This window comes from Nothobranchius furzeri, chromosome 13 (assembly GCF_043380555.1).
Source record: "Nothobranchius furzeri strain GRZ-AD chromosome 13, NfurGRZ-RIMD1, whole genome shotgun sequence".
Taxonomy (NCBI): Eukaryota; Metazoa; Chordata; class Actinopteri; order Cyprinodontiformes; family Nothobranchiidae; genus Nothobranchius; species Nothobranchius furzeri.
Window position 1 is genome coordinate 22,976,064 of NC_091753.1, and position 15,221 is coordinate 22,991,284.

Here is a 15,221-nt window from a genome sequence, read left to right on the forward strand (position 1 = left end):
CTGACTTTGGAATGAAAGCTAAAGCTAACTGTCTGCTAGTCAGCCTCTACATCAGGATTTAACGAGAAAGATATCCCTACCATCAATAATCATTATTTACTATTTACCTGTTAACCTCTATCAATTCAACACAATTTATTATTATTATTGTTAGTAGTAGTAGTAGTGATGCAAAGATACCGATAGCCGATATTAAGGTCACTGTTGTGGCCGATTACCGATATTTGCCGATACCAATATACTGACATTAATTCTTCTAAAATCAGTAGACTTTGTATAGAATGATGATTATTAACTCATTCACTGCCATTGACGACTAAAGTCGTCATTTTTACATCCAACCGTTTTTTACTGTGTGGGCATCGGAACGAGCCACCGCACCGTGAGAACAAACATCTCAGCTCTGAAGCCGATCTTCATCCGCATACGTCACACGTCACATGATCAGGAAGCAGAAAATCCATGTGTTAGGAGATTGTTTTGGGCTGCTCCTGTAAAAAAAAAAGTGAGGCACGAACCAGAAAAGCTTCTGCCGATCACAATTTGCCAACGGATTATGAAAAAACGGATAACGCTCGAAACATGCGGATTCTTCCTGACGTAAGAGGTGAATCTCCTCTTTATTTTGGTTGTTTTGGCATCGACATCATCCTAGCGCGCAACGTTCTGTGACTCTTAAGTAAAAATGGCAAGAAACGCTGGCAGCTTTGTTGACAACTTTTTGAGCATTTGTTATGATGCGTATCCATGGCAACAAGCTGGTTTACAATCGGAAGCAGCTGATTAACAATGGAAAGGCTGAAATAATACCTCAACCTCATACCTCAACTGAAGCCACAAATCCCAAATGAGCTAAAACGCAACCTTACATATAGTTTATCAGCAAAGAAAAAAAAGGTTGATTTGGGGGTGAGTTGCTTTTTAAAGAGCAAGTCACCCCCTACAAGACATTTACTTCACTCCCTCTTCATGTTTGAAAAATGCAACAAATGCTGGTGCCTAGCAGACTGAGAGGGCGGCGCTAACAAATACACACACACACACAGGCTCACAACGGCATTGTGACATCATAATGTACCAGTTTACATCATAGCATACCTCTTAGCCCTTAGCAGTGGCAGATTTAAATTCCAATGCAGTGCAGAGTTTTTACCTGACGACAGTGCAACACTGACCGTTTTAGGCAGAATATTTAAATTTTAACTAAGATGCACTGAAGTGCCAAATTATTGACCACACGTGTCTGCAGCACGATGAAACACACATTTATATAGCTTATAAGAACAATAAGTTGATTTGGGAGTGACTTGCTCTTTAAGGGGCGACGGTGGCACAGGTGTTAAGTGCTCGCCCCGTAATCGGAAGGTTGCAGGTTCGAGCCCCCCTTAGTCTGTCGCTGTCTTTTTGTCCTTGGGCAAGACACTTAACCCACGTTGCCTGCTGGTGGTGGTGGTCGAAGGGACCAGTGGCGCCAGTGCTCGGCAGCCTCGCCTCTGTCAGTGTGCCTCAGGGCAGCTGTGGCTACGTCGTAGCTCATCCCCACCAGTGTGTGAATGGGTGAATGACTGATTGTGTTGTAAAGTGCCTTGGAGGGTTCCAGGACTCTAGAAGGTGCTATATCAAATACAGGCCATTTACCATTTTAAGCTAGATCATTAAGGACAACAGGCAAAACAACACAAAAATGTCTGACGTGTTGAGTAAAAACTGCTATTTTTAGTATATTTTTAGGTCCGACGTGTTGCTACCAGACGTACAGTGTGAGCAGTCAGGTCGCATCCGAGAACTGGGTCGTACAGTGTGAGCACATGACTCGTGAGATCTGCCCTGCGAGGAAGTCGTACAGTTTGAGCTGAGTGTCCACCCAGCTTAAAGCATTCTAAAAGCAGAGGTGCACCAGTATATAAAACCATCTGGTAATTGGACTCAACCAACATCAGCATGACCGCTTCATTGGAGATTTATCTTAAACTAGGGCTGCTACAAATGACATCAGGAGGACTAGCAACTATTTTAGACTGCTGTTTATTCAAACTGTAGTCCCAGAAATGTCCTCATATGTAGTGGTAAAAATTTCGAAAGACCTGTGTTTCTTTTATTTAATTCCAAAACTGTGATGTAAAATTTCCATGTTTTGTTGTGTTAGATAACTTTGTATTTTTGTCTGTCGGCATCTGTAAAATAACTGTTAAACACCTTATTTTAAATAGAACAAGTCATTTCTTTAGCTGACTTCTAAGTGCAGCTAACAGCCTATTTGGAGCCTTCTCTTGTCACCACTGGTGTGGCTGGGATGAGTCGAGCAGGCGACAAGGGAAGGGTGGCAGACCGGGGTTGGCAGGTGGCTTCTTGCCACCAGTTGTGGCGTGATGGTTGCTGTGATATTTTGGGGCTAAATAATTCACAGTGCAACAACACGTCTCCCCTCAGCACAAGAAACGTGGCTCTTGGCTGCATATTTCATTAATGCCATCGCCTCCAAACCCTCTCCATAATTCAGCAGGCACTAGAGAAGCTGTGACGTGTTGCCACACAGCTCACTGACACCAGGGACACAGGAAATGAGAGACAGCGGCCAGATGCAGAGAAGGCGAAAGATGGGGAGATAGGGAGGAGGGCAGCTACAGGAGAAGTGTAAAAAGTGCGAGGAAGTCCACTGTTCACTTCTTTGTCTAGTTGTTTCACCACCCTGTCCCAGGTGGACCAGAGATCTGGCCCACTTTACTGTGTCACTGGCAGAGAACTGCACCTTCCACGGCTGGAAAGGACAATCAATAATTCACTCTTTGTGTCCCCTCATGTGCTAAATACTGCTCATTCACATTTATGTTTTATGTCAACTATTCTGCCGTAAAATCCCTTGTTTTCAGTAGAAAAGTCGCGGAAAGCAAAGGAATACACTTTAAAATGACGCTTTTACTGTTTTTGTTAACAAGTTAAACTTTCTCTCTCTCTCGCTCACACACACACACACACACACACACACACACACACACACACACACACACACACACACACACACACACACACACACACACACACACACACACACACACACACAAACTAAATGTACTAGATCTAAATCTTGTCATGGGTAATGTAAATACCCATATATTTTATTTTAATGTTTTAATTGGGCAGCACAGTGAAATCATCACAAAACCGTCTGGTGTCTCAATGATGTTGGAATACGGGGTGGGCAAAAAATCAAACATTTAGTATTGACATTTTTGACTTTTATTAATATCGTTTTTTGCATGTCAATAAATTTGATAATAAAATAAAATGAAAATGTGTGTGTAGGTTGGTGACATTCATATCCCTTTAAGAAGCTGTACCACCTTGAGTTATGTATAAACGTAACTTGAGTTATGTATAAACGTAACTTGAGTTATGTATAAACGTAACTCGGTGTAATACACTTGACAGCCCCATTTAGTGGACAACTTTTGTTTTTGCGCACACCTGTAGTTATCGTCCATTTATCATTATTGAGGTGAAACCCTTGTAGAGGGATTATATGTTGCTTTTAAGCTTAATATACTACCTTTACTTATGACCAATAAGATGTGATATTCTATATAAATATAGGATATCAACCTGATTGATCTTTGAATGTTTAATCAGATGAATTAGGATTCTTTGCTTTTTCAGTGATCATAAACACACTTCGTATTAATTCAGACAGAGTCGAGTTTATAAAAATAATGGGCTCGACACACGGGAGGCGACAACGACCGCGATCAGCGAAATTTGTCGCCGTCGCTTTTATTACCTGACACACGGGAGGCGATCCGCGGCAGCGGCCAGCGGCAAAGCCGTCTACGTGTTCTGTTCCATGGCGAAATCGAAACTTCTGTTGTTTTGTTTGGCTGTGTCAGGTTGGAGGGAATTAAGGTTATTTAAGCGATTCAGAGTTAATAAAGCGGTAGATATGATGTTTCACAAGGTGCTGCTAGAGTTATGTGAAATCTTACTTCTGATTTTACTTTATAAAACATAATAATAATCAACTTCTCCTCCATGTTTGCTCGGAGGTGTACAGAGCATCCTGTCCGCTCATTGGTCAGTGAATGAAACCTCCGTTGATTGGTCCTCGTCCGAGCGACAGCGATGAAAAGTTGAAAATATTTCAACTTTCTGGGATCGCGTCGCTGGGTCGCCTGTGCACGACACTTGCACAAGTGCAAAATTTCACACGCACGTTTTTCGCGTTTCGCTTGGTAGGAGGGAGACCCGCGATTATCGCTTTGTCGCGAATGTCTCATTGAAAATGAATGGAGGAGAGGCGATGTCGCCTCCCGTGTGTCGAGCCCATTAGGAATTTATTTCCTAAACAAATTATAAAACATGACCAGCTATAAACAGCTTTATGTAATGGTAAGTGGATGGAATGTGATGTTTGATGATGGAATGGTGTGTGATGTTTATCAGAACCTTGGATCTAGAAGAAACTGAGTTCTGGGTGTGAAAAGAATTTGTTGTTTGTTATGAACTATAAGTGATGGTTTATAAAACGGCATCAGACTTGATTCATGTCGTGCCTACGTACCCGTTCTGGAGACCCCGTTTGGATCCGAGATGTCGTGGAGTTGGTGACCCCGAATGCATGTGGCTTGTAGGAAAACCTCAATGCGGCCAAGTCAGTCCTAGGATGCCTCCGGGTCACAACGATTGAGGAAATCATTTTGCGTCTCAAACGGTTGGACTCTTAAGGAGTCGGAGCTGTGTCAGCTGCAGCGTGCAACTGGTTTTGACAGCTTGTCAAAAGATGCAGTGGTTAAATAGTTTTTCCTCCGGTGGCCAGTCTGGAGTTCGGCTCCAAACTGAATCACTCAGGAAGTGATTTCTGTTTTAATAATTGCCATGTTATAATTACATGGCCAACCAGAATTTGACAGGTAAAGGTGTTTTACCAACCAATGTCAGATACCACACCTTCCTCAGATATAGGAGCTCTGATTTGTGGATCAGAAAGCAATGTGTCATGAGATTACTTTAACTTTATTATCTTGTCATGTGTATGAGTGTGTGCTTGTCAAGTCATGTACGCTGATTAAATATGTGGGTCATATATTTCATTTCATCCTTATTAATCTAGGCACATTTCATTTAACCCCTTGTCCATTCATTGTGTATGATTAATTAACTCATATTGTTCATTTCATTATGATTTAATTTAAAAAGTTCATCTTTTGTTCTGCGAAACAGGGAATAGATTACAGCAGCTTGGCGGAGAATAACCTTGGGAAGGGAGCATGTTGACAATGTTGTGATCCCGAGATGTCAACATGCACTTGCAGAATCTTCCTTGCAGCTTGGAATATTAGATACGAAGACGCACAGAGGCAGAATTAATGTCTGAAGATGGCCTGTCTCTGAAAAGGTCAAAATAGATGAAAAACTGACCATTTCTGGATGCTACTCCCTCAATATATCGTGATTTTGATTTTAGACCCTATCACCCACCTTTATGTTGGAAGGAAGGTTACATTGAAACAGATTTCATTTTCAGCTGATTGAGTTGTTGTCGGCTTTTCTTTTTTCAAAATTGTCACAAAGGGACGTAGTCACTATTTACGATCTGTGAGCCCATGGGATTGCAGATTCTGTGCCGATCTAATGCTGCAGCGCTGACATTTGTAATTTAACACCGGCAGGCAAAAAGCTCAAGAACTAAAGCCAGTAAATAGGAGCGACCCAGCAGTTCTTTCTTGTACCCCTAAGAAGCCACCACGTCCTTTTGTTTTACTCTAATATCAGGTAGCGTAGACTAGAGGCTAGCTTTGAGCCAAACATGCCAACAGTGAATTTGAAGCAAATGAGTAGAAAATATCTCAGGCTACTTTTTCAATTACCAACAACTCAATATTACAGTGAAATGTATGTGTGAAGTGTATGAGTCAGTCGTTTTACTTCCTTAAAAGATATTGACCATATTTTCTTTGATTGACATATTAAAAATGTATTAAAACCTCAGCTGAAAAAAAAGAAGAAATTAACGCAATATTTAGTAGATCCTCCTTTTGCAGAAATAACAGCCTCTTCACGACTCCTATAGCTTCCAGTGAGATTCTGGATTCTGGTTTAATTACAAAACATCTCTAGTTCATTCAGGTCTGATAGCTTCTGAGCATGGACAGCTCTCTTTAACTCACACACCAGATTTTCAATAATAGTCAGGTCTGGGGACTGAGATGGCCATTCCAGAATGTTCTACTTGTTCCTTTGCATGAAGGCCTTAGTACTGTATTTTCCGGAGTATAAGTCACACCAGCCATAAAATTTATAATTAAGAAGAAATAAAACATATCTAAGTCGCACTGGACAGTAAGTCGCATTTTATTATTTTTCTTACAAAATCTGAGACCAAGCATTTCACATTGCAAGACAAGTACCGGTAACAATAACAGAATAAACAACCAGGGCGCAGCAGCGCGCCACGGTCTCCAGCAGAGAATGGCAGTGTTTCAAACCCTCCCAGCTGATGGGTAGAGCTCATTCATGGGTCGGAGCCGGCCCGCTGCAGCTTGCCACAGGCTCCAGCAGATGTTGGCGGGGCAGGGGAGCTCATTCCTGTTCCGGAGTCGGCCCACAGCAGCGCGGTATACATAATTTGGTACATAGGTCACTTTGGTATATAAGTCGCAGGACCAGCCAGACTATGAAAAAAAGTGCGACTTATAATCCGGAAAATACGGTAGATGTTGAACAGAGTTTAGGGTCGTTGTCTTGTTGAAAGATCCAGCCCTGGTGCAGCTTCATCTTTGTCACTGATTCCTGGGCATTGGTCTCCAGAATCTGCTGATATTGAGTGGAATCCATGCGTCCCTCAACTTTAACAAGATTCCCAGTTTCTGCACTGGCCACACAGCCCCACAGCATAATGGGACCGCCACCATGTTTTACTGTAGGTAGCAGGTGTTTTTCTTGGAATGATGTGTTCTTTTTCCTCCATACATAACGCCCCTTGTTATGCCCAAATAACTCAGTTTTAACTTCATCCGTCCACAGCACCTTCTTCCAGAATGAAGCATGTGCTTTAGCATACCTCAAGCAGCTCTGTTTGTGCTTTGGGTGGAGAAAAGGCTTCCTCTGCGTCACTCTCACATACAGCACCTCCTTGTGTAAAGTGCGCTGAATAGTTGAACGATGCACTCCATCTGCAGCAAGATGATGTTGTAGGTCTGGTGCTGGTCTGTTGGTTGACTCTGACTGTTCTCACCATTTTTCACTTCTGTTTAGCTGAGATTTTTCTTGGTCCTCCACTTGGAGCCTTAACTTGAACTGTGCCTGTAGCCTTCTATTTCCTCAATATGTTCATAACTGTGGAAACAAACACTGAAGACCCAGCAGTTGGATTTTTCTGAACTGAAAAGGGTTTTTATGAAGCAAGAAGCTACATGTAGAGTGTGCTCACCTCTCCTTCAGTATTCACATATTAATGAAAACATTTGAAGCTAACTGCTTTAAAGCACCAGAATTCATCCCATAACAAAACATTCACAACAATATTGTGACATTTCTAATTTTTAATTTTTTTTTTTACATCTCCAGATTGATGATGTTAGCTTTGGTGCAGCTGTGTGTGAAGTTCACAAGAATGAGATGCATCAGTCTATTTTCTGGCTGTAGATGATAAACTGTACCATATACAGCTTTAGGGTTGCAACGGCTGTTTAAGGAAACCTCCTACACACTGGGGTCCATCTGTATGCCTCCTGTTCAGCTGAATGATCCAGTTTCAGGATTAATCACTCCTCAACAGCTGGTGTTGCAGAAGCTGCTGGTTCTCCTCTGGTAGTTCTGACTGATCAGATCATTGATCCAAAGCTATTTGTATTCTCTAGGATAGGGATCTGCAACTTCCTTCCCGGAGGGCCACTGTCCAGCATGTTTTAGCTGTTTCCCTGCTCCAACATACTTGATTAACTTGCTCAGCAGCTCATCAAGCTCTGCAGAAGCAGGTGTGTTGAAGCAGAGATAAAGGTAAAACATGCTGGACTTCCCTCTGGGAAGGGAGCTGCCAAAACTTGCTCTAGGATCTGTTGCTGTTTTTTTTTACTCCATATCTTTGGCTTGCTAATAAAATTAAATTGTTAGAAGTAGAAACTGCTCTTTGCCTTATAGTGGCCATATCTGTTCAGCTGGGACACAGTCACTTTATTTAAATGCAGCTCAGTGTAAGGAAGTGCCCAGTAAATGAGAGCGGCCACAAAGCTCTTGTGTGTTTAGATTCATAAAAGGGAACAATGTGAATGCACAGCTTTGTTTAGTGGAATGAATGTGTCTGCATGTAGTTTTGGTTAAAGAATTACAGTTTTGTGCATCTGGCCTAAAGCCTTTTGTCAGACGTCCCTACATTATTCATGAGGGTGCTCTTTTCTGTAATTTCTGTGTGTAATATTTTATGTTGAGTGTGTTACAGTTCCACAGTTGAAAGCCTTGGTGAAGGTGCTGAAGATCAGTTTGAGTGCACAATAAAATGCTCAGTTTCACACCTGACACCATGGATAGATGTTGGTGCTGGAATGGCTTGCAGCAAATCACACCACTAATGCAGGAAGGTTAACCAACTCAGATCCTACTGTCTCACTCTGAACCAAGCTCATAGCATAAGAGTAATTAAAGAAATGAAAACTGCATGGACAATAAATATTGTACCTTTAATGCAATAATTAATGACACCTTTTGCACTCTTTACTGAACTTTCACCATCACTTATCCATATGATCAACTTGGTGGTGCAGTTCCTCTTGTGTCTATGTTACAGAGTATGTCTACAGCAGTGTTTCCCAACCCTGGTTGGTCCTCAGGGCACACAGACTTGCATGTTTTTCCATGTCTCTGCTTCAGCACACCTGATTTACATTGCCTCCTCAGAAGGACATCACGTGCTGCAGATGCTTGTTTATCCCTCATTCATTTAAGTCAGGTGTGTGGCAGCAGGGAAAAACTGGTGTTTAAAAGGTCAACATGGAAAACATGCAGGACAATGTACCCTGAGGACCAAGGTTAGGGAACACTGGTCTACAGTTCCTTGGACCTTTTTATCAACATATGTGGTCATCAGAGGTTGTGCTAGACATTTTTGTTGTCTGTCATTTTGACCAACAGGGTTGGTCTTGATAGTTTATTCCCTGTCAGTTTCATTTCTGAAATAATAAATAAACATTCAGTGTAATTGATTTTCATTCCTTTTTAATTGATATTTAGTCCAAACAAGCTGACAAGAGTGTCCCAGTAGCATATTATCATTACAACAAAATCATTCAGCTTAAAGTAGAGACATTTCACCTGCTGTGGCCCAAACAAACAGCTTTCTTCTACTCGGTAAACCTGAACTTTATACGTACTTGTGCACCATCAAGTGTCTCAAGAGGGCTTGCTTAAGAGGCTATAATCATGAAGTTCTGGACTTACGCATGCTGCCTTGGCATGTGACCCATTAGTCAGACGTGCTCCCATCTTCTGTTCACAGCTCTTCAGCTCCCGGTTTCCTTGCGCACTCTGTTAATAGTGAGATCCCTTGAGAATGATGTTCCAAGTGTGAGATATAGCTCAGATGGGAATCATGTCTTGATTTATTGTGTTACCTCCATGATGTACTCTGTGTGTGATATTTAAAATGTATGCACACATGCATGAGTCGGGGGTGGGAATTACCATCTGTCAAAATGATGGACAGTCATCGGTAAAACAAAAGTGGTCAAATTACAAAAAATATCTGGTTAACGTGACTCCTGATGGTCACAGAAACCTTAAATATTTCTAATCTTCTTTCTACACTCCCCAGAGATCTCTGACCTGAGCTCTCGTTGGTCCAGGTTCAGTGTTGGCCAAACCACAACACCAGAAGGTTTCCTTTGAACAGGCTGAATGGTTGATGAAAAGCTTGAAGGCGCCTGCAGTAATGCAGTGTTGGGCAAGTTACTTAGAAAAAGTAATTGTAGTTACTGATGACTTCTTCTACAAAGTTACTGTTTGTAACTGCATTACTATATTAAGAAAGTAACAAATTACCAGGTAAAGTAACTATTAATAAATTTAATTTCCATTAATAATTTTTGTGTGATTTTGTTGTCAGCACATTCAGCAATGTAAAGAACAAAGTATTTAATAAGATAATCTCATTCTTTCAGACCTAGGATGTCATATGTTTGTGTGCCCTTTATTTATTTTTTGCTCAGTGTATTTCAGTGAGTTGTAAAGGGACCAGCAAAGTTGTCCACAGCGTCTTTTTTGTAGTACAAGAGCTCTAGGGACCTTCTGCCAATTTCTGTAGTACCAGAGCACAACTAATATTCCTTTGAGCTTCACTAACAGCAATCAACAACTTTGATTTAGTTGACTGGAGTCCCCATGCACAAGTGGGCAGCAGTGTGTCACAGACGGAGGGGTTGTGATTTTTGGTGTAAATCCATCGACAGTTTGAAGTGTCAGGAAGTGGTGCTTGAAAGGACTCTCCCTGAGGACTCTGCATGACTTCAACTCAACAGTAGGTAACGACAAGGAAAACTGGCAGAAGAAGCAAGAGATCACCTGAACAAAACCAAAGTGTTGCTTAGTTCATGCTCCTAATAAATCTTTACTTCAAAGTAATCACATTTTTATTTAATCTTATAGGGCCTGTATCAGGAGGGTTGAGCTGCTAAAACACTCGGGTGCGCACTAGCTCGCTCATATGGATGAAAGTTTGCTGAGATGGTAGCAGATTTCCTGCTTGGATTATTCCAGTCCATCCCTGATGCTCATCCACCAAACTTCACAATCATTCAGCTAGCAGTTAGCATTTTGCTTATTACTCACCACTCTGGCCTGTTCATAGGATAGTTTTAATGTAGGAAAGGCGCCGATTTGAAGAAGTAATCCATTTGAAAACCCACTCCTGTACTGGCGGTGGTTTAACAAGCAGTCTGTGAAATCATGGTCACATGCTGGCTCAGTTTTTAAAGGGCCCTTCCAGATAAAATCCAACCATTTCTGCAGATTAAATTCTTCTTCAGGAAGACTGGACAGGAATTTTGTATCTCTTGCAAACAAAAATCCATCTTTAAATTCTAGGCATTATTTAAAGTGCAGACTAGATAAAAAAAATTAACTTCCTCAAAACTCTTGAGATAAAACTTCCCACAAGCTACACTGATGGACTGGGCATTAACTGGGCATAATTACTATAGTTTTTAATACTTAATCAGTATGCTTATGGATATGTGTGTGTGTGTGTGTGTGTGTGCGTGCGTGTGTGTGTGTGGGCATGTATATATGTATATAGGTGTGTGCATAAATGAACATGTGTGTGGGTATACATGTTCTTATGTGTTTTTAGGTATTTTTATTCTTCATTTATTATGGTTGTTGTATGTTTTAGAGAGCGAACATCTACCGAAGACAAATTCCTTGTAAATGTAATTTTATTTGGCCAATAAATCTGAAATCTGAAATCTGAATCTGAATCTGATTAATGTTTACAGGCCAGGGAGGGGGGGTTTCGGACTTAAGACTACCTGGATGGGGAGTAGCGGAACAATGATGGCACAAAGCTTGCATTGTGTCCAGCCGTTTGCAATAGCTTAGCTCAGTTTGACACGGTTGAAGGACAAAAGCAGCTGAGACAGGAAAATGCATGCATGAAGCCAAAAACTGCATTGGGGGTGTCTTTCCTTGAAGAAATAACTACAACACAGTCAAAGCTCTAAAAAGTGGATTTTGAATGATATAGGACTTTTAACATCGATATGTTAAACAAATAAGACATTCACTTTTTCCTCACCATGTAATACATATTTAATGAGTTCTACAATGCTCATCTCCATGTGGAATCGGCTACTTTCCAAGTGCAACCTGGCAGATAATGGCTGTTTTGTTTAGTGTCTGATCTGCCTCAAGTACACAACATGAAATATTTATCCTCTGCTCAAGATTGCTCTGGAAAGCAGAAACAGGCTAACATTTTTTTGAGTCAGAGACACATAAGGGGTCTCTGACGATGCAACGCTGGACATATTTAGCAAATGTGTCATGTTTTATTGATGCAAGCATTCTGACCTGACTTTGGAGTCACCAACCTGATTAAATCTTCTCCATGCCTCATTTCATCGCTTTGAAGCGATAGCACTCACATGCTTGCCTGCTGTCTGCTTAGGACTTCTCCTAACCTGAACAGTGAAAATGTCTTTTGCACTGTTTGGTGTTCTGTTACAGATGAACACAATAAGTGTACTGATAGCTTGAGGATGGTGTTGGAAGGCCTTGTTTTGTCTGACTAAAGCTTCACAGCTCTGCTCTCTCAAGCATGTTGAGAAGTTTTCTGCTGACTGCGAGGAGAACTTCAGTTTGACCCCTGTAACACATTTCCAAGCCAGTGAAGGCCCTTTTTTTATTTTGAAGGCATGCTTATTCAAGAATATAATTTGCACAGCACAGACATGAGTGGGACCATGCTAAGATGAGGGCTTTTAGATCAATGTGGCTCCCTCGAGACCGGCTGACTTTTTGCACTGACAGCAGTTGAGCAACAGTGATTTTTATTTTATTTCAATTTTTTTGCAGGAAGGTATAAACACATCGGCCTTCTGGCTGATTAAAGTAAAGAAAAATAAATTCAAGCATGAAGGAAAACCCCATTAGCTGAAAGTGACTTTGTTTCAAGCTAGTCTCTGGTGTTACATTGGTGCACCAAAGTGTAACCATCTGCTTCACCCTGAACGTGCTTTTGCCTACTTAATGAGTTGCTGTGTTCCTCCTTTCCAACCCTCTGATCAGTTTACATCAGCAACTATCACACCTTTCTCAAGTTGCGTTGAGTGGTATTCATTTTATTCCAGGCACAATGGCATCTGCTTAGAAAGGCTGGTGGAAATATAACTGCTGGTAATTTGGGATATTTTGAGAGAGTTTATTATTTAAAACCCTAAATTTTATAAGACAATTTTTTTTGTTATAACTATACACTCCTCAGAGATTTCAACACTAAATACATTAAATAATTGTTATAACAACAGGCTGCTAAAAGTCTTTTACAGTTTATTAAAATCTGTCCTTGATATATACAGTACAGGCCAAAAGTTTGGACACACCTCATTCAATGTGTTTTCTTTATTTTCATGAACATTTACAAAGGGGCCAACAAGTGCTAGACACCTCTGGGAACTCCTTCAAGACTGTTGGAAAACCATTTCAGGTGACTACCTCTTGAAGCTCATCAAGAAAATTCCAAGCGTGAGCAAAGCAGTAATCAGAGTAAAGGGTGGCTATTTTGAAGAAAATAGAATATAAAACATGTTTTCAGTATTTTTCACCTTTTTTGGTTAAGTCCATAACTCACCACCTGTTCATTCATAGTTCTGATGCCTTCAGTTAGAATCTACCAATGTTCATGTCATGGTTCTGAAAATAAAGAAAACACATTGAATGAGAAGGTGTGTCCAAACTTTTGGCCTGTTCTGTACATATACATAACAAATTCAGATAAGTTGAGTCTTGTTATGAATTATGATGATGATGATGATGATAATGTTTTGTTTACTTTGGTACACTGATCATATGAGATCATTCTGATGTACATAAGTAGGGAAGTGTCTGAATGTATGATGCATTTTGTGATGTGAGCAGATGCTGGACAAGCTGAGAGACCGTTGGCTCAGCACCGGTTTGTGGATGAAGCTTGAACGGCACAAAACCGTAATCACAGAGCCACGAGGCGGCGGCAAGGGGGATTTCGACGAGCTACTTCAGATGTACTATGAGGCTGTCAAATACAGCGAGGGAATGAGTAAGCATCAGTAATGCATCAGACTAACTGAACACTAAAGCCTAGTTTATACTTCTCCATCAGCTTGTGTGCATGCACATGTACTGTCAAAAACTTTTTCATTTTTTTACCTCTGGGTTGGTGTGTCAGTGTTGTGAATTAGTTCTCTGCCAGGAGAGGGTGTAGCACTTTTCTGGGATATCCTGCCATCATTACAGTCACATCTCTAGCGTGTACAGTATTGTGTGTTTACATTGTGTTAATGTGTTTATTATTTTTAATCGGGGCAAATTAAAAATCTCCTCCACCTCTTCATGCAGTTACCACCTCCAAGCCCACGTTTCCTGTACTTCCCGTCAACCAATGAAAGTCTATGATATATCTTTGTAACCCTTCAGTCACGGTTGTGTTAACGTTTATATTTTAGACTTTTTCCCTGAGATGTTCTTCAGTCTGCTTTGTGTCTGTACCGCTAGACATCTTCTGCATTCATTTTATTTTTATTGAGGGCGGAATGGCGATGCTGTTCACGAGGTTATAGGAAGCAGCTTCCTGACCAATCACAGGCTTGTGGTCTCCGTCCCTTTTGACAGATATCTAGAATGTTGGGCTTTGCTCCGCCCATCCTTGCAAGCCTGTTGGAGAACCCTTGCGAACATCGAATAATGGCAATGCACGTCTCCAAACCTCCACAGGTGGAGAAGTATAAACTAGGCTTAACACTTATCTCATTAGTTAACACAATGCTGTCGTGTTACATTAAAACTTATGTATTACTAGAACAAATATCTACCTTTCTTTGTACAGTCCATGTTTTCTGTGTTGTAGCTGGTGCACTGCTGTTTGCCGTGTGCAGGGGTAAGGTCAGCGAAGGCCTGGACTTTACAGATGACAATGCCAGAGCAGTGGTCACCATCGGAATTCCTTTCCCAAACTTCAAAGACCTTCAGGTAGGTAGAAGATTGTATAATGTTAAACAACTCTGTAGTTCCTAACACAAAGTCAAACCAGAGAAGCTTCCATCCATCAGTTTTCATCATAAAGCATAAAGAATGTTCAAACTGTTTCAGAACAATAGGAAATAAAACAGATTCAATTTTTTAAAGTGTTTAAAATAAAGAAAATCTGAATAATGGTGCAAAATCGTGGCTGGTTGAGGTAGAATCTTCAAGTAAAAAATAATCATAAAGTAAAGTGCACTACAACTTTGTTGTAAAAAATAAAATCTAAACTATACATTTAAAAAAGTGCAAATATTAGACACCAAACTTAAAAGGATATTCCACTCAAAAGTAAAATGTTGTCTGTTAGATTTTCGAGAGTTAGATAAGTGAGAAAAGGGATTTAGTAACGAGCTGAGTCATTCTCCTGATCTAGAAGCAGTAAGTTTTGCTTTAGCTTAGCATAAAACAATCTAAGTAAAAGGAAGGTTCTATGCTAGAACCGTGGTGGCAGTTGGCCACACAGG

At 40.8% G+C, this 15,221-nt stretch overlaps 1 protein-coding gene across 2 annotated transcripts in view; it reads left to right on the forward strand.

Moving 5' to 3' along the window:
• The window catches only part of brip1 (BRCA1 interacting helicase 1), an 87,781-nt gene that overhangs the window by 48,041 nt on the left and 24,519 nt on the right, over positions 1-15,221 (forward strand). For both annotated transcript variants that reach the window (XM_015952054.3, XM_054743433.2), the window contains 2 exons: positions 13,615-13,774; positions 14,582-14,703. In XM_015952054.3, coding sequence (XP_015807540.3) covers positions 13,615-13,774; positions 14,582-14,703 — 282 coding nt within the window. The remainder of the gene's footprint in view (positions 1-13,614; positions 13,775-14,581; positions 14,704-15,221) is intronic.